The 27,922-nt window shown below is 41.2% G+C and overlaps 1 protein-coding gene across 1 annotated transcript; it reads left to right on the top strand.

Moving 5' to 3' along the window:
- The first annotated feature begins 3,892 nt into the window (after positions 1 to 3,892).
- Positions 3,893 to 27,323, top strand: LOC124276939 (hornerin-like). The gene is made up of 7 exons (XM_046712598.1): positions 3,893 to 3,984; positions 10,567 to 12,975; positions 13,170 to 15,783; positions 17,314 to 17,506; positions 25,732 to 25,981; positions 26,321 to 26,397; positions 27,253 to 27,323. Exons 1-7 carry the CDS (start codon positions 3,893 to 3,895, stop codon positions 27,321 to 27,323), a joined length of 5,706 nt encoding a protein of 1,901 aa, XP_046568554.1.
- Positions 27,324 to 27,922: the final 599 nt, after the last annotated feature.

The following is a 27,922-nucleotide window of genomic DNA, read 5'->3' as shown; positions in this document are numbered from 1 at the left end:
ATGGATACAGAGGTGTAATTGTAAACAGAGATATAGACACAAGATCAGCATGATGCAAAATATTTCGTACGGTTTTTTTCATAGCTAAAAATAACTGCTCCCTATTCTGGTATTTTATTAGCAATTTAATTGATTTAAATGGTAACATAAATTACATTTTGATCTAATGAATTGCAACGTGTCACAGTCAGCGTGGCAAATGGTGTCATACAGAACTATTGTAAGTTTGGGGATGTTGTAATTAATTTCAAATTCAGGGTCTATATTTTTTAAACCTTCTTGATACAATGATGTATGGAATTGTATGTATGTAAATGTGGTTGAACATTAGCAATATTACAATGATATCATGGCGACCTTTAAATGGAACAATCCGGAAATATCTTTGCACGCGGTGAACTTTTGGTCAACGTTCAGAGCCATCTGTGTAAAAGAACACGCAGCCACGTCACTGTGTCTGACCATCCAATACTCTTTTCGAGCGGTTCTTACGACAACCATGATAAAGTAAGGGCCTTGGTTAAGCGGAGCCTAGTGGTTATTGATTGCTCGTCACGGCGAACGGGTTCGATTACTAATTTTGTGTGTTCTGAAGTAGTTCGTCAGGATATTACACGAAACACGGTCTTGAAACGGTACAAAACTCACTCACTCACTCACTCACTCACTCACTCACTCACCCACCCACCCACCACACCCACTCACTCACTCACTCACTCACTCACTCACTCTCACTCACTCACTCACTCGCTCGCCCGCCCGCTCACTCACTCACTCACTCACAAACCCATTCAGTCACAAACCCATTCACTCACTCACAAATATCAAGGTGACTTATGGGGTATTTGTGCTACATTTGAACTATTTTCACTCACTCACTCACTCCCTCACTCGATTATTGTCGTAATCACCACCAGACGGTTTCTGGAGTAAAGGATGTCAATCAATTAAATGCTCTCCTGTATGTCAGCTACGATCTCTGTACATGTATGTCGGTGTCCGTATATTTGGAGGCTACACTGATTAAATCTCTGTAACCTGTTCGTTTGACAGCACTAAATTTAATTAAATTGAACTGCCGCAAGCAATGCGGGATGTGTCGTAAAATAGAAATTGATTACCTTTGTGTTTGGAATACTCTACTCAAAAGAAGGTAAAGGTTTCCCGATTTCATGTTATTAATATAGTTAATGTGTCACAGCACGACAGGTGAAGTGCGGTAATTTAAATGAATCGGGCATTCAATGTGTTAAGTTGAGTATTTTTTAGCGTCATAGCTTCCACGTAAGATTTTTACCTTTTAGTTTGGGGAGTTTACGATCAAGAGCTGGGTTTGAGGACACGTATTTAATCGTGCTAGATGGATGATATTGAATGACTGGAATGGGTTGAGCCCAATGTTTTAAACGCGTTTTCTTGACACTCAATCAAATCTTGTAAGTGTTAGTTCTTCAGTGCACGTCACTCGCCTCATGATGACTGTTTGGATTTGGATATTGTTTAACACCGCCGCAGAGAAAGACCAATGTCCATTGTCCACTGAAACAGATTCTGATGAGATTCAATAAGTATATTAGTAGACATGAAAGATGTCTTTACACGGAAATGTTTAAAGTAAACTAATCCAGGCAAAGTTCCTTACTTAAGCTATTATTATTTCTCTGTTAAAACGTATTCAAAAGATAGAATTCTAATGAAAGATAATTTGTAATGTATTTAAGTCGCTGCTGTCATCATTGAACCCAATCAACAGTCATCAAACAATACCTTTGAACGTCATGAACGGTGATTGCAGAACACAGTCGGCCATCTATGACGAAACAATTTACCAGATGTTTCGTTTTAAAGTTGTTAATTTCCACATAAATTATAACCAATTACCTCACTGACACTATAGAGCTTTCCTCGAGTTTGTTATAATATATGATATGGCAGAATACAGTTTAATCTTATTTTCAAGAATATGTGTTTCTCGTTGGCATTGATGCATAAACTTACACCTATAAACTATGATTTAAGGCAGTAGTTTATAGCTTTATCCATAATCCCTACAATCGAAGACGTCGCCAGAGGAATGAAACAAATCCATTATTTTGACAAATCAAATACAAAAGCGAGTTCAACACCATCATTATATTCGAACTATACCGTTACGCAGGAACCAAGTACTTTTGTTTGAAGTTACATGATTGGCGGCATTGTGTAACTGTCAGTGCAGGGGTGTTGTTTCCCATCTGCCTTGAGCACCAATCGACATTTGTGAGATAAATCATATGACAAAAGTTAAATAATTACTTTCACGTTTTCGTGGATCGTCATCGGTGCACCGTGCATTGTGACGGGAGGATTGGATTGCGATGCTCGCTTTTCACTAATTCGGTTTAACAATTTATGAAATTTGTTATGTACTTGATGTCTTTAGAATTTGTTTATGTTGTATTCATTTAGTGACATTTATGTGTATATTGTTTACCCTAAAAACGATTTTTGTTTTATTTGCAGGAAGGAACGCAATGGATATGCTTGTGTATATATTCGTGTTAGCATGTCTAACATGTTTAATAAATGGCACGTACATTCCTATGCGGCTTTCACCATCCCCATGTAAGTATATGACATTATGTGGGAGTTTTGTTTCTACTTCGGTCTTTTTCGATTAGGTTTATACTTCATGAATAAGTAACAGTTTGTATGAAAAGTGATTTGATGCAAGTATTTGTTGCACATTTGTCACTACAGCGGCACCTCAGCGTCGTTCATGGTTATGTGTACCCCTACTCTAATTCTATACTCCATACCACACAATTCCTTGTGTCGCCTCTTGTGAGCACTGTTGGCACTAGAACGCAGTGGCTGTTGAAACTATACGGAGCACAGAGACCAAAAGTTCAACTGTGAATTTCTTTTGGAGGTGAACCACATGCCTGGTCAAATGCATAAGGCGTCTGTCGCAGAAGCGAAAGATCGGCGTTAGGTCTTAAAAGATGGTGGTTCTTGTTATTGCCTTGACTTGTGCTACCAATTGGGCACGTAAACTGGGCGTCAGTATGTTGTGTTTGAGTGGGATACACGTGTACACGTGCCTCGTCAGCAGAAGTCAGAAACGCTGAAGTAGTCACACACGCTCGTGCAGCCACACCTGCCATATACAGGTGTTGAACTTGAAAGCAACGTTACTTCACTTTTCACAACATCTCACATCAACAAAATTTGAAATGGATATATATTTAACCATGTGGATTAGTTGATAGCTTCTTGGGAAAAAAAGTAAAACCAGAAACGATGGTATTTTGTCTTATCAAAAATATGTAATATTTTGTTAATGTCATTATGAGGTTAAACCATGATAAGTTTGATTATTTTTTGTGGTTGTCTTACAATAATAATTCTCGTTTTGAGGTCTTTGATAATATTTCACAGATTGACCAGCATGTCTCGACAATATATTATGCTCTGTACACGTCTGACACACATCAACGGTTACATTCATCAAATTCAAGATTCGACTGACACAAATCAGCGTTTTCTTTTATCATTGTCCAGACATGCCAAACACAGATCAACGATTACATTCATCACGTTACAGAAATGCGTAGCACTTATAACGTTCACATGAATCATTACCCAAGCACGTCTGATATTAACCCTCTTCACATGCACCACATTCCATACCCGAATAACATTAACACCTCTTCACATGAAACATGTTCCAGACATCCTAAAGTAACTTTTTCGTTTCTGTTTCAGCTCCCTCCTTCACTCCATCACCCTTTCGTCAAATATCACAGCTCTATAAAGGCCCCTTTCAGGGGACCCTTCCCCCTATTCCTCTGATCATGCCAAGACCGGGAATACCAATGTACAGCTTCCCAGTACTACCGCTACAGTCACCATGGACTTCTCCGCCGCCCATGTTCACACCCATTGTTCCTGTGTCACAGCCACCACACAGGTCCCCAGGTACCTGGAACAGAGCACTGCCAGGTAAGGACATCCAGCAGCTGTTGGTGCACACCAATGTTGGTTCGGCAGCAGCTGATTTGACCACGGACGATTCTCCAATTCCATAATACTCCCTTTACACATCAATGTTGTATTCATTAAATTTAGACAAAGCTAAAACAAAGTCCATTGTACGATTCCAACTATACCATGCACATGTGTGTTATTCACTAATTACATGTATTCTATAATTGTACTGACACATTACACTGACAGTTTATAATTAGTGATAGCCATGGAATTGCTACACCTCAACAAACACTGGACGGGCAGTTAAAAAAGAACGTAAGCATGGCAATAGTTCGTCATATCACAGAGTTAGCAATATTGCAAGAGGACAGGAGACTGTATTCTCCTTAACAGCTACAAATGCATTTTCTAAACATATTATAGCTTTAGTAAGAAATAAATAGTTACTACTTCTTTGAGGACATGTACGGGTGTATGTATACATGTAGGTAGACACCATTGGTTGTATCAAGTTAATCCACATTGTAAACTGACCATCAGCGTCCTATGATAGACCTCAACTATGTTTCATCCATGCTACAGTAATTAACCTGTCTTGTCATGAACGTTGTGGTACACACCTTATGGGTACATGGTCAGTGTTTGCTAGTTACAATTTCGGACCGAAATCATTACCCAAGAATTAGCTACTCCTTGACAAATACTTGACCCACGTTTAACAGAATTTGTATACATAACAACATTTAGTCATATGTAAAATATGCAGCGTTACAGGGCCAAAAGCATTAATTGGAATTATGAAACAGTCGCTTCCCACTTTATCTAGAAGCACAGATAAAAGTTATCAAATACTGGGTAAAGCTCTTGAATATGCCTGCATCAAGATTTCCTAAGAAATGTTATAACATGATGTATTTGTTTGACACCAACGGAAAATCAAATTGGGTAACGAATGTTAGAAATTTACTAAATCATTGTGGTTTTAGTGATGTATTTTTGTCACAAAAGATTACCTGCCCAAAATCATTTTATAATGCTTTATCGCAAAGATTAAAAGATATGTACATTCAGACCTGGAACTCATCTTTAATACAGTCGCCCAAATCCACTTTTTACAGTACTTTTAAATCTTTTTTCCATACAGAGCAATACCTACACGATATCAATCTTAGAAAATTCCACGTTTCATTATCCAGATTTAGATGCTCTTCACATGATCTTATGATCGAGAAGGGCAGATATTATAATATTCCAAGAGATAACAGATTGTGCAAATTTTGTGCACTAAATGTAATTGAAGATGAATTCCACTTTTTGCTGGTATGTCCTTACTTTGCTGATTTAAGGACAAAATATCTACCACAATATTACTATTCACATCCTACCATGTTTAAATTTAATTTGATAATGAACTCTAATAATACAACTTATATTCGTAAACTTGGGATGTATATCCACCATGCTTTTGAACAAAGAAATAACGTTTGCAAACATTGTTATTGTATGCCATTATTGTTTTATATTTTTGTACTATAGGCCTGTGGCCTCTTCAGTAATGGAATAAAGAGATTTGAAACAGTTGAGTGTACTTGGTAATATTAACTTCTCTTCATTCTTTAAAATATTTGATGCCAAAGTCACTCCAATTTTATCACATGGGGCCGAAATTTGGGGAATAACAAAATTTGACGAAATTGAAAAAATCCATTTATACGCATGCAAAAAATTCCTCGGAGTTAAAATTAACGCTATTAACGCAGTGATTTATGGTGACTGCGGTAGGTACCCAATGCACATTCTTACAAGCATTGAAGTTATTAAGTACTGGCTAAAACTGTTGATTATGCCTTACCCAAGAAGTGTTATAATATGATGTTGTTATATGATAAAGGTGAACAAAACAACTGGGCAACCAATGTAAAAAACTTTTTATATTCTATTGGTTTTGGAATTACATGGAATACACAATATGTCGAATCACCTACGTTATTCATACAATCCTTAACGACAAGACTAAAAGATATGTATATTCAAACATGGTGTGAAAGGATATCCTTATCAAATAAATGCATGTATTATTCATTGTTTAAAAATGCCATAGTCCTTGAGTCATATCTATCCTGTGTTAATGTTAAAAAGTTCAGAATAGCACTGGCAAGATTCAGATGCTCTTCTCATGATTTGTTGATTGAAAGAGGCAGATATATGAATGTAAAAAGAGAAAATAGAATATGTACACTTTGTAATTTTAACGAAATAGAAGATGAATTACATTTTCTCCTAATATGTCCATTTTATGACCGGTTGCGAACAACATATATTAAAAGATATAACTATGTCCATCCAAATGTGATAAAATTCTCCTCACTGTTAAGTAGTAAAAATCCAGTTCTTCTACAAAATATTTCAATGTTCATTTACTATGCTATGATTACCCGATCTAAATTCCTCTCAAATGTAACATAACTTTATGTACTATAGGCCTGTGGCCTTCTCAGTGCAAATATAGATTATATTATTATTCGGTCATATCACAGGATTATCTTTACTGCGGAGGAGAACATAACAGTGTATTTTAAGTTAGACCGATATGTATATTTTCCTATTTTATCTTTTGTAAGAATTAAACAGTTACTTCTCTGAAGAGCGGTTGTAGGTGAGTGAGTGCGAGTGCGTTTGGTTTTACGTCGCTTTCAGCAATATTCCAGCAATATCGCGGTGGGGGTACACCAGAAATGGGCTTCACACATTGTACCCATGTGGGGACTCGAACGCTTTATGCACTAGGCCACCCTGCCGCCCGTGTATATTTTCACTTGCCTCGTACTAACGGTTCAGTGACTGTATTACCCTGGAGCAGAGAGCAGAGAGCTGATAATATCCGTGCTAAACATGCAAAGTACTGTGGAACCTTTGCCTAATGTCAGCTGAGGAATAGGCTAATAATATATCACCCCTATTTATAGCAGAACACAACGTTCGATTGTTAAAACTGCTTATATCATATGTTCTATAGTCCGTTTGGCTCAAAAGCGGACCGATGAATTGCAATCTAACTCGAACGGATGGAGACGGCACAGCACAGGTTAATGAATAAATAACTTTGTCTGTGAACGTGCTTCTCGAACACCTGGCTGTCCCTTTCTCTGCACTCCTCCCTCGTAACAAACAGTGAACTGTGTCAATATTTTAATGATAGTTTGTTAAACAACTTTATTATTTTGAGTACAAAAATTCTGCGAAAACCTCACAGAGTGGGTATGATGTTTTGATTATGATCAGCGTTTCATTGAGTATGTTATTTTTATTAGTTTACGAGTTAGATTGCAATTCATCGGTCCGCTTTTGAGCCAAACGGACTATAAATGTAGCACATATGTCCAGAGACAGGTTGTGACATGGATATCTATCGCTTGTGTTTGAAGGTTAGGGACATTTGTCAGGGACAGACATTCTAATACATCAGCACTGACATTGAGGGGTTGACATGTACTCCGGAACACTTTGGAATGTACCGTGTGTTACAGCTATATTTTGTAAACGTATTCCTCTGACGTCTATAACGGCTTACCTTTAGCGTAACTTTACTTTATAAATCCTGCATGCAAGTATGTGGTTGATAACTTTAGATGAAGACACGATCACGCATGTTTCTTTATGAGACTGTAGTGACCTTCACGTGTCGTTTGATAATACAGATTATCTCTACTGAAATATATACAGGCGATGGAAGGGTCGGAGGGGTATCCTACGTGTATATGTTAAAGTGTTCATCCGTCACGACAAAGACCCGGGTTCGAATCCCCATGTGGGTATAACGTGTGAAGCCCCTTTCTGGTGTTCCCCGTCGTGATATTGCTGGAATATTGCTAAAAGCGGCGTAAATATATACTCACTTACTTGGTCTTGATAAGTCCCCATGGTCCCTAGTATGGTGATCTGCCTTCTGTTGTTGGCGATCTGTAGCCTGATTTTATATTGTATTGTCCCAATAGTGCTATTAGTTTTAAACTTTCCACGCTAGTTTTAATTCTAATTGTGATATTCTAGTTGTTTTACTGTCCTTCGTCGACAGGTTTTTATAATATACATATATTCCACTTCAAAATCAAATATGTTCTCGTCACGATATGGCTTCAATATTGCCGATGTGACGTTAAACAATAACTCACTCACTCACTCACTTGGTCTTGATCAGTTGGAAATCAGATGTTCTACAGCACCGTTGAACTCCAAAGGAAACAATTTCGTGGACAATAACTTCTTCACTCTTGCGTCGTAATGAGCTAAACATAATTTTAACAGAGATTTGCTCGTAACTTTACCCTGTGCTCAAGCACTTGAAGTCATAGCCTTCATTCTGGGATCCGTTCGTATAATCTGTGCCTTTCAAGTGCAGTGGAATTAGTCTCGCTGAAAAACCAGGCGGATTAATTGCTGTCGTCTAATTTCTGTGCTGTACACTATGGTCATAAAGAACTTACCACAGTGTTAGCTCCTTATACCCGTTGATCGGTAGTCGCATTTCCACTATATGTATATATGTTGCGATAAAGGATTCGTCGATTTTAGCTACAATTGTAAAGAACCAAGACAGAGTGAATCCATTCGAAAACACACATGCGTAACAATTAGAAAACATGAATAAAAAGTATAATAGAAAAGAAATACTGTTCGCTCCACCACTATGTACTGTGTAATAAAGTACACTTTTGACCGGAACTATTATAGTTAAAGTACGATGTTGTTTGCGTTTAGGGCAAAACTGTACGTTATTAAACTATGCATGGGGATAGAGCGAACTGTATTTCTTTTCTGAGATGCCAGATTTAATACTTACCGACGATTAATTTAAGGCAGAAAACAAACAGAAAAGCGACCGTGTCGGACCTAAATTAACAATCCTCGCTCAGGGCTGTTCTAATGACGCGACCGTGCCCCTACGTATATATGTATCTGTTCCTGTGCCTTACTGGTATGTGTTCTTTTTCAGTTGGTCCAGTGAGAACAACAGCCAAAGGGGGTTTCGATTACCCAAGAGGGAGCTTCGGTGTAGCATCCAACACGGGTTCAACTCGGCCAGCTAATTATAACAGAGTTCAGGTGCAAGTAGCGACACCACTTCTGTCGACACCCAAATTTTCATTCGACACACAGATTCGTATTCCCAGGAGACATGTCACAGGCAGTCTGGACATGCCAGTCGGTTTTATAATAAACCCAGTTGATGTTGGAGTGAACTCTCCCAGAGTTGCTTTAGTTGATGGAATCCCAGTGAATATGCAAGTCGAAGGCGTTGTGAGCTCATACGACAAAACACAAGGTACTAGACATCCAGACGTAATGAATTCTGGTTCATCTTATCAATATCAAGACATCAGAGGTAACACACAAACAAATATAGGCTCGCAAAGGCGCACCACTGCCAACGCAAGAGAACCGGGCTCACTGACACTTGGTTTACCAATGAATAACCCTCGTGGAACTAGTTATCAAAAGCAGCAGATGGCAAATCACGGATCGGAACAAGGGCTACTGGTCCAGTCAAACGTTCAATCTCAACGAGGAACGTCATCAACACGACCAGACCATATATCATCCAAACCACAATATAACTCTGAACACTACGGACGTTCAGGAACCAAAGCCGTTCTACAAGGCTCAACACAACACAGCATTACTCAGCCAAAGGATATGCAAGGAGTTGTTCACTCCATGGCTTCACAGGTCGGACAAACCCACAACGAACCTAATCTAATATCTTCCGAACCAAATCTCTACGAATCTACGCAAAACGTTGTCTTTGATTCTACCCCAAAGGAAGTAAGTGGCTCAGTATACGACCAACAAACGTATCAACCTACACAAAAAATATATTCTCGTCAAGGACCAGGAACTGACCATCAGTATACTTCTGGCATAGTTGACTCAGTCAATGTCATGAAACCAGTTACAACACCTAATAGAGATGCACAGCCAGTAGCAGCAGCGAACACTGAAGCACAGACCACATCATCCTACCAAGGAAATGTCTTACAAGATGTTAACTTCAACGGAAGACTGGATGCACAGCCTGTTGGAGCTGTTGTTGGCAAAAATATTATCAAAACTAGTTCAAAGGATATGCAAGGCATTAACACACTGGGCACATCCAAAGATGTGCCATCAGTTCAGGGAGCAACATCCAGTGATGTGAAGAATACAATGCAAGACAGGGCAGCGAGTGGGAATCAAGTTGATGTATCTGCTAGTAGATATCAGAACATGGGACTTGGTGTAGAACAATCACAGGCTGGAGGCTTGTCAACATCGGGTGGACAACAATCTATGTCTAATCAAGCTGCCTCAGCAAGCGGACAGTACACATCTGGGGGCTTGTCAACACCTGGTGGACAACAATCTATGTCTAATCTGCTTCAACAATCAAATGGAGCTGGCATCAACAATCGGCATCTAACCAAGTTGCCTCAAACAGTACACATCTGAGACTTGTCAACATCTGGTGAACAACAATCTATATCTAATCAAGCTGCCTCAACAAGCGGACAGTACACATCTATGTCTAATCAATGCTAATCAAGCTGCCTCAACAAGCGGACAGTACACATCTGGGGACTTGTCCGCATCTGGTGGACAACAATCTATATCTAATCAAGCTGCCTCAACAAGCGGACAGTACACAACTGGAGATTTGTCCGTATCTGGTGGACAACAATCTATGTCTAATCAAGCTGCCTCAACAAGTGGACAGTACACAAATGGAGACTGGTTTACATCTGAAGGACAACAATCGGCATCTAACCAAGTTGCCTCAAATAGTGGACAGTACGGAGCTGTAGACTTGTCAACATCTGGTGGACAACAATCTATATCTAATAAAGTTGCCTCAACAAGCGGACAGTACACAACTGGAGATTTGTCGACATTTGGTGGACAACAACCTATGTCTAATCAAATTGCCCCAACAAGTGGACAGTACACAACTGGTGACTTGTCGACATTTGGTGGACAACAATCTATGTCTAATCAAGTTGTCTCAACAAGCGGACAGTACACAACTGGAGACTTGTCGACATTTGGTGGACAACAACCTATGTCTAATCAAGTTGCCTCAACAAGCGGACAGTACACAACTGGAGACTTGTCGACATTTGGTGGACAACAACCTATGTCTAATCAAGTTGCCTCAACAAGCGGACAGTACACAACTGGAGACTTGTCGACATTTGGTGGACAACGATCTATGTCTAATCAAGCTGCCTCAACAAGCGGACAGTACACATCTGGAGACTTGTCCGCATCTGGTGGACAACAATCTATATCTAATCAAGCTGCCTCAACAAGCGGACAGTACACATCTGGAGATTTGTCCGTATCTGGTGGACAACAATCTATGTCTAATCAAGCTGCCTCAACAAGTGGACAGTACACAAATGGAGACTGGTTTACATCTGAAGGACAACAATCGGCATCTAACCAAGTTGCCTCAAATAGTGGACAGTACGGAGCTGTAGACTTGTCAACATCTGGTGGACAACAATCTATATCTAATAAAGTTGCCTCAACAAGCGGACAGTACACAACTGGAGATTTGTCGATATTTGGTGGACAACAACCTATGTCTAACCAAGTTGCCTCAACAAGTGGACAGTACACAACCGGAGATTTGTCCGTATCTGGTCGACGACAATCTATGTCTAATCAAGCTGCCTCAACAAGTGGACAGTACACAACCGGAGGCTTGTCAACATCTGGTGGACAACAATCTATGTCTAATCAAGCTGCCTCAACAAGCGGACAGTACACAACTGGAGACTTGTCGACATCTGGTGGACAACAATCTATATCTAATCAAGCTGCCTCAACAAGCGGACAGTACACAACTGGAGACTTGTCGACATTTGGTGGACAACAATCTATGTCTAATGAAGCTGCCTCAACAAGCGGACAGTACACATCTGGGGACTTGTCCGCATCTGGTGGACAACAATCTATATCTAATCAAGCTGCCTCAACAAGCGGACAGTACACAACTGGAGATTTGTCCGTATCTGGTGGACAACAATCTATGTCTAATCAAGCTGCCTCAACAAGTGGACAGTACACAAATGGAGACTGGTTTACATCTGAAGGACAGCAATCGGCATCTAACCAAGTTGCCTCAACAAGTGGACAGTACGGAGCTGTAGACTTGTCAACATCTGGTGGACAACAATCTATATCTAATAAAGTTTCCTCAACAAGTGGACAGTACACAACTGGAGATTTGTCGATATTTGGTGGACAACAACCTATGTCTAATCAAGTTGTCTCAACAAGCGGACAGTACACAACTGGAGACTTGTCGACATTTGGTGGACAACAACCTATGTCTAATCAAGTTGTCTCAACAAGCGGACAGTACACAACTGGAGACTTGTCGACATTTGGTGGACAACAACCTATGTCTAATCAAGTTGCCTCAACAAGCGGACAGTACACAACTGGAGACTTGTCGACATTTGGTGGACAACAACCTATGTCTAATCAAGTTGCCTCAACAAGCGGACAGTACACAACTGGAGACTTGTCGACATTTGGTGGACAACAACCTATGTCTAATCAAGTTGCCTCAACAAGCGGACAGTACACATCTGGGGACTTGTCCGCATCTGGTGGACAACAATCTATATCTAATCAAGCTGCCTCAACAAGCGGACAGTACACAACAGGAGATTTATCCGTATCTGGTGGACAACAACAACCTATGTCTAATCAAGTTGCCTCAACAAGCGGACAGTACACAACTGGAGACTTCTCAACATTTGGTGGACAACAATCTATGTCTAACCAAGCTGCCTCAACAATTGGACAGTACACAACCGGAGATTTGTCCGTATCTGGTCGACGACAATCTATGTCTAATCAAGCTGCCTCAACAAGCGGACAGTACACAACCGGAGGCTTGTCAACACCTGGTGGACAACAATCTATGTCTAATCAAGCTGCCTCAACAAGCGGACAGTACACAACTGGAGGACTTGTCAACATTTGGTGGACAACAATCTATATCTAATCAAGCTGCCTCAACAAGCGGACAGTACACATCTGGGGACTTGTCCGCATCTGGTGGACAACAATCTATATCTAATCAAGCTGCCTCAACAAGTGGACAGTACACAACTGGAGATTTGTCAATCGTCTAATCAATCTGACAGTGGAGGCTTGTCAACAATCTGGTGGACAACAATCTATCTAATCAAGCTGCCTCAACAAGTGGACAGTACACAAACTTGGAGACTGGTTATACATCTGAAGTACACAACAATCGGACAACAATCATCTAATCAAGTTGCTTCAACAAGTGGACAGTACACAACTGGAGACTTGTCGACATTTGGTGGACAACAATCTATGTCTAATCAAGTTGCCTCAACAAGCGGACAGTACACAACTGGAGACTTGTCAACATCTGGTGGACAACAATCTATGTCTAATAAAGTTGCTTCAACAAGCGGACAGTACACAACTGGAGACTTGTCGATATTTGGTGGACAACAACCTATGTCTAATCAAGTTGCTTCAACAAGTGGACAGTACACAACTGGAGATTTGTCGACATCTGGTGGACAACAATCTAATATGTCTAATCAAGCTGCCTCAACAAGTGGACAGTACACAACCGGAGGCTTGTCAACACCTGGTGGACAACAATCTATGTCTAATCAAGCTGCCTCAACAAGTGGACAGTACACAACTGGAGGCTTGTCAACATCTGGTGGACAACAATCTATATCTAATCAAGCTGCCTCAACAAGCGGACAGTACACAACTGGGGACTTGTCAACATTTGGTGGACAACAATCTATATCTAATCAAGCTGCCTCAACAAGCGGACAGTACACATCTGGGGACTTGTCCGCATCTGGTGGACAACAATCTATATCTAATCAAGCTGCCTCAACAAGCGGACAGTACACAACTGGAGACTTCTCAACATTTGGTGGACAACAATCTACATCTAATCAAGCTGCCTCAACAAGTGGACAGTACACAACTGGAGGCTTGTCAACACCTGGTGGACAACAATCTATGTCTAATCAAGCTGCCTCAACAAGCAGACAGTACACAACTGGAGGCTTGTCAACACCTGGTGGACAACAATCTATGTCTAATCAAGCTGCCTCAACAAGTGGACAGTACACAACTGGAGGCTTGTCAACACCTGGTGGACAACAATCTATGTCTAATCAAGCTGCCTCAACAAGTGGACAGTACACAACTGGAGACTTGTCAACATTTGGTGGACAACCATCTATATCTAATCAAGCTGCCTCAACAAGCGGACAGTACACAACTGGAGGCTTGTCAACACCTGGTGGACTGGAATCTATGTCTTATCAAGCTGCCTCAACAAGTGGACAGTACACAACTGGAGGCTTGTCAACACCTGGTGGACAACAATCTATGTCTAATCAAGCTGCCTCAACAAGCGGACAGTACACAACTGGAGACTTGTCGACATTTGGTGGACAACCATCTACATCTAATCAAGTTGCCTCAACAAGCGGACAGTACGCAACTGGAGGCTTGTCAACACCTGGTGGACAACAATCTATGTCTAATCAAGCTGCCTCAACAATTGGACAGTACACAACTGGAGACTTGTCAACATTTGGTGGACAACCATCTATGTCTAATCAAGCTGCCACAACAAGTGGACAGTACACAACAGGAGACTTGTCGACATTTGGTGGACAACTATCTATGTCTAATCAAGCTGCCTCAACAAGCGGACAGTACACATCTGGGGATTTGTCCGTATCTGGTGGACAACAATCTATATCTAATCAAGATGCTTCAACAAGCGGACAGTACACAACTGGAGGCTTGTCAACACCTGGTGGACTGGAATCTATGTCTTATCAAGCTGCCTCAACAAGTGGACAGTACACAACTGGAGGCTTGTCAACACCTGGTGGACAACAATCTATGTCTAATCAAGCTGCCTCAACAAGCGGACAGTACACAACTGGAGGCTTGTCAACACCTGGTGGACAACAATCTATGTCTAATCAAGTTGCCTCAACAATCGGACAGTACACAACTGGAGATTTGTCCGTATCTGGTGGACAACAATCTATATCTAATCAAGATGCCTCAACAAGCGGACAGTACACAACAGGAGACTTGTCAACATTTGGTGGACAACAATCTATGTCTAATCAAGCTGCTTCAACAAGTGGACAGTACACAAATGGAGACTGGTTTACATCTGAAGGACAACAATCGGCATCTAACCAAGTTGCCTCAAATAGTGGACAGTACGGAGCTGTAGACTTGTCAACATCTGGTGGACAACAATCTATGTCTAATCAAGCTGCCTCAACAAGTGGACAGTACACAAATGGAGTCTTGTTGACATCTGGTGGACAACTATCAGCATCTAATGAAGCTGCCTCAACAAGCGGACAGTACACAACTCGAGACTTTTCCGCATCTGGAGGACAGCATTCTATATCTAACCAAGCTGCTTCAATCAATGGCCAGTACGGACCTCTGGACTTTCCAGCTCCAGCTGGACACCAACCTTCATCTACTCAAGGCCCCACATCAACAAGTGGTCAGCATGGAACTGTAGACTTGGCAACATCTGCTGGGCAGCAATTGGCACCTGGTGAAGCTGGCACTACAAGTGAACAGTACAGGATTGTCGACATTCGAAAATCTGGTGGAAAAAAATCTACCTCTAATCATGTGGCAACAACAAGTGGACAATACGGAGCTGTAGACTTGTCAGGATCTGCTGGGCAGCAACTAACACCTAGTCAAGTAGTCACATTAGCAAGCGGAGAGTACAGAACTGTAGACGTTCCAACATCTCATGGACTGCAATTAACACGGGAGGAGACATTACATCAAGGAGTCACATCATCCAATACTCAATATCGGGCTAAGGATATGACTACCTCTCCTGGAACACAAGTTTTACATGACCTGACACAGACCACAACAAACAACGGAATATCTACATATAGATCAGTGCAACAAGATACTGCAAACAGCAGAAATAAGATCAAAGAAGAATTAGCTGAAAAGTCTGTCGGGCATACATCAGAAGCCAGTTCCATGTTAGTGGGAATCCCTCAATTTATTAATGACCAAACTAACCTGAATCAATATTTAGGAGTCAGTCCTGTGGCTGCAGGTGGTGCTGATCAGTTGGGCACAGTAGAAAGACAATCTTCAAAAAAGGTAGATTTGCAAGGCCTAATGCCAATTGTCGCTGGCGGATTTGGAATGAACGGTGCAACTGGTGAAACACGAGACTCTTTTCATAACACTGTGCTGTCTGGTTTAACAGGACAAGGACACGATAGCTTTAATGGGCATCTAGGCGTACAAGAAATTCGCACCCAGCAGGGCGCTTCGGACATTGTGTCAAACCAAGGACTGGTATCACCAGCTGGACAATCTATAATACAAGATATGTCATCAAATGGTAACCTGTATGGTAACCTTGATTTGTTGGGAGGTCAAGGACTATCAGTTACAAGTAGTCAGCACGCAGATATTGAGTCGACGAGACCAAATATTGCAACAGTGGCAATAGGCGAGTCAACCTACACAATACCGCCTGTGTTCCTTGCACAGGACTCCGGACTTGCCAGCAATAATCATTTGGAAAAAGAAGCGGTCACGGAACAAGGCTCTGATGGAACGCGTAACATACTACAAAGGGGTAGTGAGGGCACAAGTCTCGAGAAGGAATTTCTGAGTTTGTTATTGCACAGTAGAAGCCAGGATTCACAATCAACAAACACACATTATGATCCTTTGGCCGGCCAAGGTAACGTTAACCCCACCCAAGTACCGCAGAGAAACCATGTCCTGGAAAATACTAACACTTTTAATGCTACTAAGCAAAGTTCCAAAATGACAATCATAGAAAATACCCGTAGTGGATTTTATATTAACAAAACAAATGCAAACACTGTATCCACTCCTTCTAACCGCCCAAATCCCCGCCTTCCTGTATTGAATGAAGTAGATGCGTATCCAGTATTACCCTCCTCTACCCGGGCCCGTGGAGCCTCAGTCCAAACTACTTTTGAGATCAACCCCGTCACTAAAACTGAAACTGGTACTAATCACAAACCAAGCTCTATTTCTAGTGCACAGAAAGCCGATACATCTGTTGGAAACGATCCAATCGATATAAGAATAGCCGCAGTTCCAGGATCGAAAACAAAGGACACTTTTCCCAAGGGGATAAGTAATAGAATCACCGAAGACCAAAATGCATCTGCAACAGAGCGAGCCAGGATGGCCGTCAGATCAGATACGTCCTTGTCATTTCAGAAGACACCCTCCATTCAAAGCAGGACACGAACACCCCTGAACAGTTTCAATGTGTTTCAACCCATAGAGTTTGGAGCAGGACAACAGCAGAAGTCAAATCAAATGTATGACTCAAGTCTTCCAAGTGTTATCTCAGAGACTACCGTTCCTGCCTTTGCAACTGGACATCAAGAGTTTATCAGCTTTCCTCAAGGTAAATCACCCAAAATTACGCATGTACTCCCTACATCGTCCCTGTCCACCACACACACTATAGGACGCAACACAAATTCCACCTTTCCTCAAGCAGTATCGAACAACAAATCCTTTATCAATACGTTCACTTCCAACATTTCAAACACTATCAATTCCGAAATTCAAAACTTACAAAACGACACCGCCACGCACACTGCCACAACATCCCCAGTATCACTACCTAAAATACAGTCTAATTCAAAACAATCAGCTTTAAATAGCAACACTAAAGCCTTAGCAGCAACGTTACAAAGTCAATCAGTGTCACAAGCAAATACAATCGATATCCATTTACCTGTATACCATAATACTCTTGAACCAACACCACATGATGTTCCTCAGTTCACCAAAAGCAGTGCATTTTACTCGTCACAAGATGCTGTAACAAGGGGTAGTGTCCTTCACAGTGGCCTGCCGTCAGTCAGTCAGAGGACACTCAGAACTCAGGGGAAATTCATTCTAGTTTTGATAATAAGCAGTCTGTTTCTGAGGGTAGCACTGTCATCAGAGAAGGAGTTGACACTTCATCCAACTTTTTATCCCAAAGTATAAATAACATTCAAGTGCATTTAGGCCCTGCGGCTAGAAAATCGAGCAAATTCAGTTTGGAAAACAATTCCAAATCAGCAAAAGAAATCCCAACTGGAACAATCCCAACTCCCAAGTGCGCTACTGTAATCTGCATAGACAAGCACATCAGTTCAAAGAAGATCAAAGAATATTTGACAAAAAATCCTTCCCCAAAGGCTATAGGGAGTTTACAATTAGAAGCGCCACCATCGTCAAGTACAAATACCAACATTAATGCCGTTTCGTACAAAGCAGCTGGTAACAGCATTAGTTCATCCCGAGAGGCACTTCAGACTGACCTCCAGGTACTTCCTTTTGTGATCCCATTAGCCCAAGGAGATGGCATACGTCAGTCCTCTTCCTCACACAGTGTAGTACATGGTGTTGGCGCCAATCAAAGTCGTAAATCATCTCGTAGCCAGGATACACTCAAAGAAATACCCACTGGTATAACCCCTGCATCTGTAGACAGAGCTGCACCTGGGCATCCTTGGTTGGACATTACCCCGAGAACTCATGGCATATCAGCATCACCTGATAATTTAGAACCCTATACTCAAACACACTCTGGACGTGCCCAGAACACAAATACACCTCCAGCATCATCAGACACAAAAGGTAGTACTTCACATCAAACACTGAAATGTGTGACACAAACCTGCATAGAAAAGAATATAAGTGAAACTAAACTCAGGACATATATGACAAGCAATGCTTCACCTAAGGCTATAGGGAATAGGCAAGTAGATGCACTAACATCCATAGGAACAAAATCCAGTACCGCCGCTATTACGAACGATGTAGCCACTTCCCTCACATCATCATTGAAATCCGTTACACACAACACTAAAAATATGCATCTGATAGATATATTAACATCTAACACTGATTCGTCTGAAACATATCCACTTTTAAACACTGGACGTAATATTCAAACGCCAAAACAATTAAACACCGGTTCTAATAATGATCTGGCACATGCTCCACACGTGCCAACGAACACTGGAACTGACAATGCACATTCTTCTGATATTTCAACACAGAGTGTCAGTACACAATCGAACACTCGCTTATTCAATACTCCAGTGCCTCATATAAACCTAACAACACAATCTGAAAGAACTCATTCCAACACGAGTCCCTCTGATAATCCAGCACATTATCCATACCTGACAACACAGACTGAAAGCGTTAGTACGCATTCCAGATTGGGTTCTCCTATTGATCCAATACATCCCACAAACACGGCAGCAAACATTGGAACTGATACTATTTATTCAAACACAAGGTCTTCGATTCTTACATTTCCTGGAAATAGTGAAAATTCAAAAACAGGTTCGTCCGATATTCCATCACTTTCTACATACGCACCAGCAATCACAACCACTGCTAGTAAACAATCAAGCACAGTGTTTTCTAATATTCAAACACAACCTAAGTACTCGCCAACGAGCGTTGACAAAGGTAGTACACGTTCAAACACAGGGTCTCCTATTCATCCAACATACCCGCCAACAAATCAGGCAACGAATAGTATTTATCCAAACACAGATTCTTCTTTTTTTCTGTCTCATCCAATGCACACACCAACCAACACTGGAACAGCTAGTACACATTCGTCTATTCCTCTAACACATCCTGCAACTGATAGTATTTATTCAAACACAGGTTCGTCTGTTCTTCTGACTCATCCAACATACACAACAGCAGACCCTTTACGAGGTAGTACACATTTAAACTCAGAGGCTTCTAATCTTCCAATACATCCTACATACCCCCCGACTAATATTGGCAATAATGGCATACTTTCAACATCAGGGTTTTATATTCTGCCAACTCAACCTCCAAGCGGGCCAACAAATCCTGCACCTGAAAGCACAAATTCAAATACATGGTCTTCTGTTGTTACAACAGATATTGGAACAGTTAGTACAAATTCCAAAACAAGTTCGTTAGATATCTCATCACATCCCACATACGCAGCCACAAACCCTGCAACTGCAGGTATACATACAAATTCCGGGGCTTCTGGTATCCCAACACATTCAAATTTGACAAACAACGAATCACTAAACCCAAGACATGGAATACCACTAGCACCAGACAGTTCCATCCACAATACATTCCACCAACAACCACAGTCTGGACTTATCCAGGACACTAATTATTCTCAGTCACCGGAAGACACAACCGGTAATACCTCCAACCACGTCCTGCAGGAACACCATTCCAATCAAACAAAACAAAATTCTAATCAAACACTTAAAGCTTCGAAATGTGTGACAGAAATCTGCATCGACAAAACAATTAATCAAGGAAAACTATATGCATATCTGACAAGCAATGCTTCGCCTAAGGCAGTAGGGAATATGCAACTAGATGCAGTACCATCCATATCTACAAACAACAAAACCGACTCTATTACGAAAGAAATATCCACTTCAAATGTAAGCGAATCCACTTCATCACTGCGTCCAGTGCAATACGAAACAAATCCCTTGCAACCAATGGAGGCATCAAGTACATCTGGTCCTCCTAATATTCACACTGCACATCTGACTGCAAACACTGGTATTACTAGTGCACATTCAAATCCAGGGTCTGCTAATATTCCAAATCATCCCACTCACCCGCCAACAAACACTGATTTTAATCGAACACATTCGAGCACTGATTCTTCTCCAACTTCATCACACCTCACATACGCAACAAATATTGAAACTGCAAGTACAAATTCAAAATCAGGTTCGTCTAATATCCCATCACATCCCATATTTGCAACAATAAACTCTGCAACTGCAGGTATGCATACACATTTCGGCGTATCTGATATTCCAACACATTCTACAGAGGCAACAAAAAACACTGGGATTGATGGCACACATTCCAAAGCAACTTCTTATAATATGTCCCCACATCCTACATTTGCACCAACAAACACTGAAACTGCCATTTCAGATCCAAACACTGTTTCTTCCATCATGCCAACAAATCCAGCATATGAGCCATTAGAAACAAGCACTTATGATCTTTCCTCTGAACATATTCCAACAACGCCAGTATTCAAACCAATGAATAGTCAACCAGCAAGCACCCACCAGGATTCTTCTCAATCTTGGACACACGACACTGACACGCCACTGAACACACAGCTGTCTGGTAGACATACTTCTACAGTTACTTTACAAATATTTGCACAACATACTTCCGCTCCACCAAAATCCGGACCTGATACTACAAATCCCACAACAGACAACCATATCACTGGAGACAAATTCAAGGCAAACTTGACAAAAAGTGAACCACAAAACCGAACACATGGGCTATCAGTTGCATCAGACAGTTCCAGCCACAAAATATTCCATAATCAGACACAATCTGGACTTATCCAGGACACCAATTATTCTCAATCACCGGAAGACACAAGCGGTAATACCTCAAACAATGTCCTGCAGGAACACCATTCCAATCAAACAAAACAAAATTCTAATCAAACACTTAAAGCTTCGAAATGTGTGACAGAAATCTGCATCGACAAAACAATTAATCAAGGAAAACTATATGCATATCTGACAAGCAATGCTTCGCCTAAGACAATAGGGAATATGCAACTAGACGCAGTACCATCCTTACCTACAAACAACAAAACCGACTTTATTACGAATGAAATATCCACTTTAAATGTAAATGAGGTCTCTTCATCAATGAGTTCAGTGAACAGCGACACAAAATCCTTGCATACAATCAATTCGTTATCAAGTAAATCTGGTCCTCCTAATATTCACACTACACACCGGACTACAAACACTGGTAGTGCTAGTGTACATTCAATTGAAAGTTCTGCTAACAGTCCGCACAATCCTAGTCACCCAACTAATCCTCAGGTTGATAGAGAACATTTCAACAAAGATGCTCCTAATTTTCCAACATATCCACCAACAAACAGTGGTCCAGATAACCCTCATTCGAACTTTGTTTCGACAAAAACTGTAGCACTTACAGACCCGTCCATAAACACTGGAACTGATAGTACACTTTCAAACATGGATTCTTCCACTTCTAGTATACATTCCAGCCAAAGTTCGACAAATAGTCAAGTAATTGAAACGCTCGGGACAACAGACACTAGCACGCATTCAAGCGGTCGCTCTTCCAGTGTTTCAACACATACTTTATATCAGTCAACCAACACAGGTTCTTCTAACATTCCAACATATCCGTCAGACACATCCGGGAATATTGCAACTGCCAGTATACATTCAAACACAGTATTTTCCAGTTCTCAAACACATTCTACAAATCCGCCCACAAACGCTAGAACGGCTACCACACGATCGAACACTATTTTGTTTGATTTTCCAACACATACTTTTGATACATATACTGAAAGTGCCAGTGCACATTCTAATACAGTATCTTCGAACATTCTTATAAGCTCAACAAACCCGCCAACAAACAGCAAAGTTGCAAATTCAAACAAGAGATCTTCGAATGTTCCAACACATCTTACATTCCCTTCAAGACACATTGGAACTTCTGGTATACATTCAAATACTGTTTCTTACATTCAATCTCATTCTACAAACCCACCACCAAACACTGAAAATGGTATTGAACAATCAAAAACACATACAGGGGATCCGTCTATAAAGGTTGTAACAGCTAGCACATATTCAAACACTGGTTCTTCGAATGTTCCAACACATCTTACATTCCCTTCAAGACACATTGGAACTTCTGGTATACATTCAAATACTGTTTCTTACATTCAATCTCATTCTACAAACCCACCACCAAACACTGAAAATGGTATTGAACAATCAAAAACACATACAGGGGATCCGTCTATAAAGGTTGTAACAGCTAGCACATATTCAAACACTGGTTCTTCGAATGTTCCAACACATCTTACATTCCCTTCAAGACACATTGGAACTTCTGGTATACATTCAAATACTGTTTCTTACATTCAATCTCATTCTACAAACCCACCACCAAACACTGAAAATGGTATTGAACAATCAAAAACATATACAGGGGATCCGTCTATAAAGGTTGTAACAGCTAGCACATATTCAAACACTGGTTCTTCTAATGCTCCTAAACATCCTACATTCCCACCAATAGACAATAACACTGCGGGTGGACATTTCGGCACAGTGTCTACTAATATACTAACCCACTCTACCGATCCACTGAAAACCGAAGAAACTGCTAGCAAACATTTAAACACAGGGCCTACAAACATTACAACAAATCCTGCAGATCCGTCTACAAACGCTGGAACTACGGTTTCATCAATTACCGGACCTAATATTCCTTCACATCCTATACACCCCTTAACAAACAATGGATATAAAGATTTAAACACAGGCAGTAACGTTCCAACAAATTCTCCACATCCATCCACAAACACTGCAACTAGTAGCACACGCTCCTCGAATATCCCAACTAATTCTCTATCAGTGCCACGAAACACTGGAACTGCTGGTATACCTTCCAACTCAGGCTCGTCTACTACCCTAGAACATTCCACACATGGACGGGCAAACAATGGAACTGCTGGTATCCCTTCCAACTCAGGCTCGTCTACTACTCTAGAACATTCCACACTTGCACTGGGAAACACTGGAACTGCTGGTATCCCTTCCAAATCAGGCTCGTCTACTACCCTAGAACATTCCACACATGCACGGGCAAACAATGGAACTGCTGGTATCCCTTCCAAATCAGGCTCGTCTACTACCCTAGAACATTCCACACATGCACTGAGAAACACTGGAACTGTTGGTATACCATCAAACTCAGGCTCGTCTACTATCCTAGAACATTCCACACGTGCACTGGGAAACACTGGAACATTCCACAACGTGCACTGAACATTCCACACATGGAAACACTGGAACTACTGGTATACCATCCAACTCAGGCTCGTCTACTATCCTAGAACATTCCACACATGCACTGGGAAACACTGGAACTACTGGTATACCATCCAACTCAGGCTCGTCTACTATCCTAGAACATTCCACACGTGCACTGGGAAACACTGGAACTACTGGTATACCATCCAACACAGGCATGCACTGGGAAACACTGGAAATACGAGAACACATTCACACATAAGTTTTGCAAATATCCCAGCTGACTCTACATACGCATCCACAAACACAGGAACTACCGGTACACATAGAAACAGTGGCTCTCAGACAACATTCGAGTCACAAAACACTGTATCTGCCAATTCGCATTCGACCACAAAGTCGTCCAGTTTTCTAGCACATCATACATACACGGCAACAAACATTCAACGTGTCTCTAATAAGCCAGGAAATCCAACCCCACACACTGAAACAGCCAGTCCCTCCTTACCCGAAATTGTTAACGCACAAACTAGAGACAACCCAATCATCCCTGAAAGACTAACATTTGAATCTACTGATGCTCACAGTCTATCTGCACAACATTCTGCAATTGGAAAGCAAGACAAGACAACAACCTCTGTGAAAGAGCCTTTGAGCCATCTCGAGGGTACAAGCAATACCCCAAATCGTATTCTGCCAGGTTTTGCTTCATCTTTTTACAGCACTATAGCAGGTCAAAATGGGCCCAGTGCTACTCCTGTTCCCTTGAACGTCAAGTCTTTAGATGGTGATGGTGGTGCATTAGGCGGTGTAACTCTTGAGAAACATCTAACACGATCAGGTCAACTTCCTAACACTAAATGCTCTCCAGTAACCTGCATAGATAAGCATATAAGTGATGCCAAGGTTCAGGCATATTTAGACAGCAATGCTTCACCGAAGGCCACAGGGAAGCTAAAATCGACGGGAACAGCTACATCCTATGGTGAAACACATCCCCATGTTAACACTGTTTTCATCCAAACAGTTGCGTCAGCAAGTAACACTGTTCAACAAACGTCAGGGTTGGATCAGTCAAACACTGTTTCTGAAGGTAAAGATGCTAATACAACAATGCAAGACATTCACAATCACAGAAAGGTGCAAAGCGGAAAACAATCACATCATACACAGACCCTTAACAAACCAAATACTGCAGTATATCAGCTTGATGCTGAACGCAATGTCAGTGTTCCAACACAGTCAGTTACTTCAGCAAACTGCACCACGAAAACATGCACAGCTAAAATGATCAGTGCCACAACACGAAATTCCCTTTCGACACATAATACATCGCCCAGCGCCGCTCTACACTTAGACGGACAGCCATTACCTACAAATAGCAATTCTGAAACCGTTTCAAAAAGTGTACTTTCTTCATATGGACGTACCGTTACTCCAGCAGAGAGTATAACCAATATATATTCACAGTCAACTAGCAATAGCAGTAGAATCAATCAGGGAAAGAATAAAGTATCTACACAGATATTCAGCAAGATTTCTCCATCTTTATCTAAATGTCACACTCCAAACTGTATCGATAAACAGAAAATAAATGCAACCTTGAAAACAAATATGACTAATAAGGAAACACCAACAGGCACAGATAAAATACATTCTAAACTGGAAACATTATTTCATACAAGACACCACTCAGCGCACATGTTACAAGAACAATCATCTCAGAAAGGATATGCTTTCACTCCCACAGAATCCTACAAGTACACTCCCAAACCTGTAGAGGGACAGTCAGTTCCATTATCAGAGAATAACATTAACCACCCCGTTGTCCCTCACACCGTAGCTGATTCCATCAATATCCTCCAACACTCACCCAATAAAGAAGCTTCCAGTCAAGAGTCCAAGTCCCATAGACATCATGTGAATACAGTGAACAAGCCCTTGAGTACGAATGGAGATGCCATAGTGCAAGACAACAAAATACAGCACTACGTACAAAGGTATGGAGCACCCAAGGTTGAAATAGAAATATCCACTACTGGAGCTTCTCGTGGTGAAGCATCTGTCCTCCATGGTGAAAAACAGTCCAAACCACAGACAAAAAGCCAAAGCAGCTTCCAACAGGAAAACAACGGGTTTGGTACCAGTTCGGATTCAAAATGCAACAAAACGGAAACTTGTATTGATATGCATATAAGTCATTCGCTGCTTAAAGCGTATTTAGCAAGGAAAGTAGCGCCTACTCCAATCGGACAAATGTCTCTTGACACAATTGCTTTACGTACAGAGTCTGATGGAAGTTCTGATACACAACGTGCTCCTCACATGTACATTTTCAGCACACGAGATTCCGGTTACAATTCTGTAAACCCTGTACCACAAGAACCTAGCGAGACATCTAAAGAACTGAATGAGAGTGAGGTTGAGGTGAAAGCTATTTTTTCAAATAATAGGAGGACACGTGCGTCTGGGTTGAGTCCTACAGACCCTTTCAAGACATATGCAAACGAATTTGGGAACCAGAGAAGAATCCCTGCCAATAGAGTATCATCTAACAATAGAGCTGGTCACAATGCTGAGGTAGGCACACCTGAACTGCATCGCGCAGCAGTTAGTACTGAGATGGGAGCACATTCAGAAAATGGTATTTCAAGTTCAAAACATCAAGGATTCACAGGTCATAAGACATTGCATGAAATGCAACCGTTGTCTGGGATCATGAAGGGTATGGGGGGAAGTCAAAAACAAAATTGGAGGTTAAATGGGGGTGGTGAAAAGAGCAAACAAGGCGGAGCACACACAGGAACAGACCGACAATTTTCTACAAGCACTGATGCCTCTTCCCCTGCATCTCCTCCTTCCCATCCCTCGATTATCCCTCCCACTCCTAGTAGAGGGGGTCACACCCCAACCTTACCAGGTTTGTACCTTCATAAAGTATGGTGCTGGCATCATCCTTAAGGTATGTAAACATATATTTTGTTTTCAGTGCGACAAATACCATCAAAAGATTCCTTGTCTCTTTCAAACGTTTAGAATTATTACGATGTTTTCCCAGTGAAATATTGAAATATTTGTGAAGGCAAGATATTAAACATGCCGACCGCAAGGACGACGTGGGAGATTTGATGTTATTAAAAAGTCATAGAGAGCCCATGTTATATATCACGCATATGTTTCACTGAACGTGTAACACATGTCACCCTCAGACTATTTACATATACGTTCTGATGCTTGAGTGTAACTTAGCATTCTTTGTTCCTATTTCCAGGTCTGTTCGACTATACGGCTGTGAACGGACAAGGTATTGGCAACCTGCAATCGGAATTAGATACACAGTAACCAAACTGAAAATACAAATAGTTGTGTTGACAATACCCAAGACGGCTCCTTGGAACAATTATACATGTTTATCTGGAAGTATAAAGCACTGCGAATCGTTTTGTGTCGGATTAGCCCTGACATGATCTCGCCAAGTGGACTAGTTTCATAGGACAGTATACCAGGCTTTAGTGAACATTTTGATTTGAAAAACACATTCAAAATATAAACCCTATGGTTGGGTTTTACACAGTGGTACCAGTGTGGCCACGAATGGAGTACTATTCAAGCTGTGTAGTTATTCTCACAAGTCGAGAAATGACGAATTGGATGTTGTGTCGTTCAGTATGGTCACAACCTGTGCAGATACACATGCTCCTACGTTTGGTGACATAAGATCCTTGTTAATGCAATATACATACAGCTGGTGCTCTTTTTACTGGTCTAAATGCACACATATATACAGTGGGTGTTTCTTGTTTTAACCCCCTATGTACCCAGAGTAACATCGGGGCAGTGGGGTAGCCTAGTGGTTAAAGCGTTTGCTCGTCACGCTGAACAATCGGGTTCGATTCCCACATATGTACAATCTGGGAAGCCAATTTCTGGTGTCCCCCGCC

The sequence above is a fragment of the Haliotis rubra genome, unplaced genomic scaffold (assembly GCF_003918875.1).
Source record: "Haliotis rubra isolate DU_JTF1 unplaced genomic scaffold, ASM391887v1 Scf216, whole genome shotgun sequence".
NCBI lineage: Eukaryota > Metazoa > Mollusca > Gastropoda > Lepetellida > Haliotidae > Haliotis > Haliotis rubra.
This window is presented reverse-complemented; position numbering and strand designations above follow the sequence as displayed.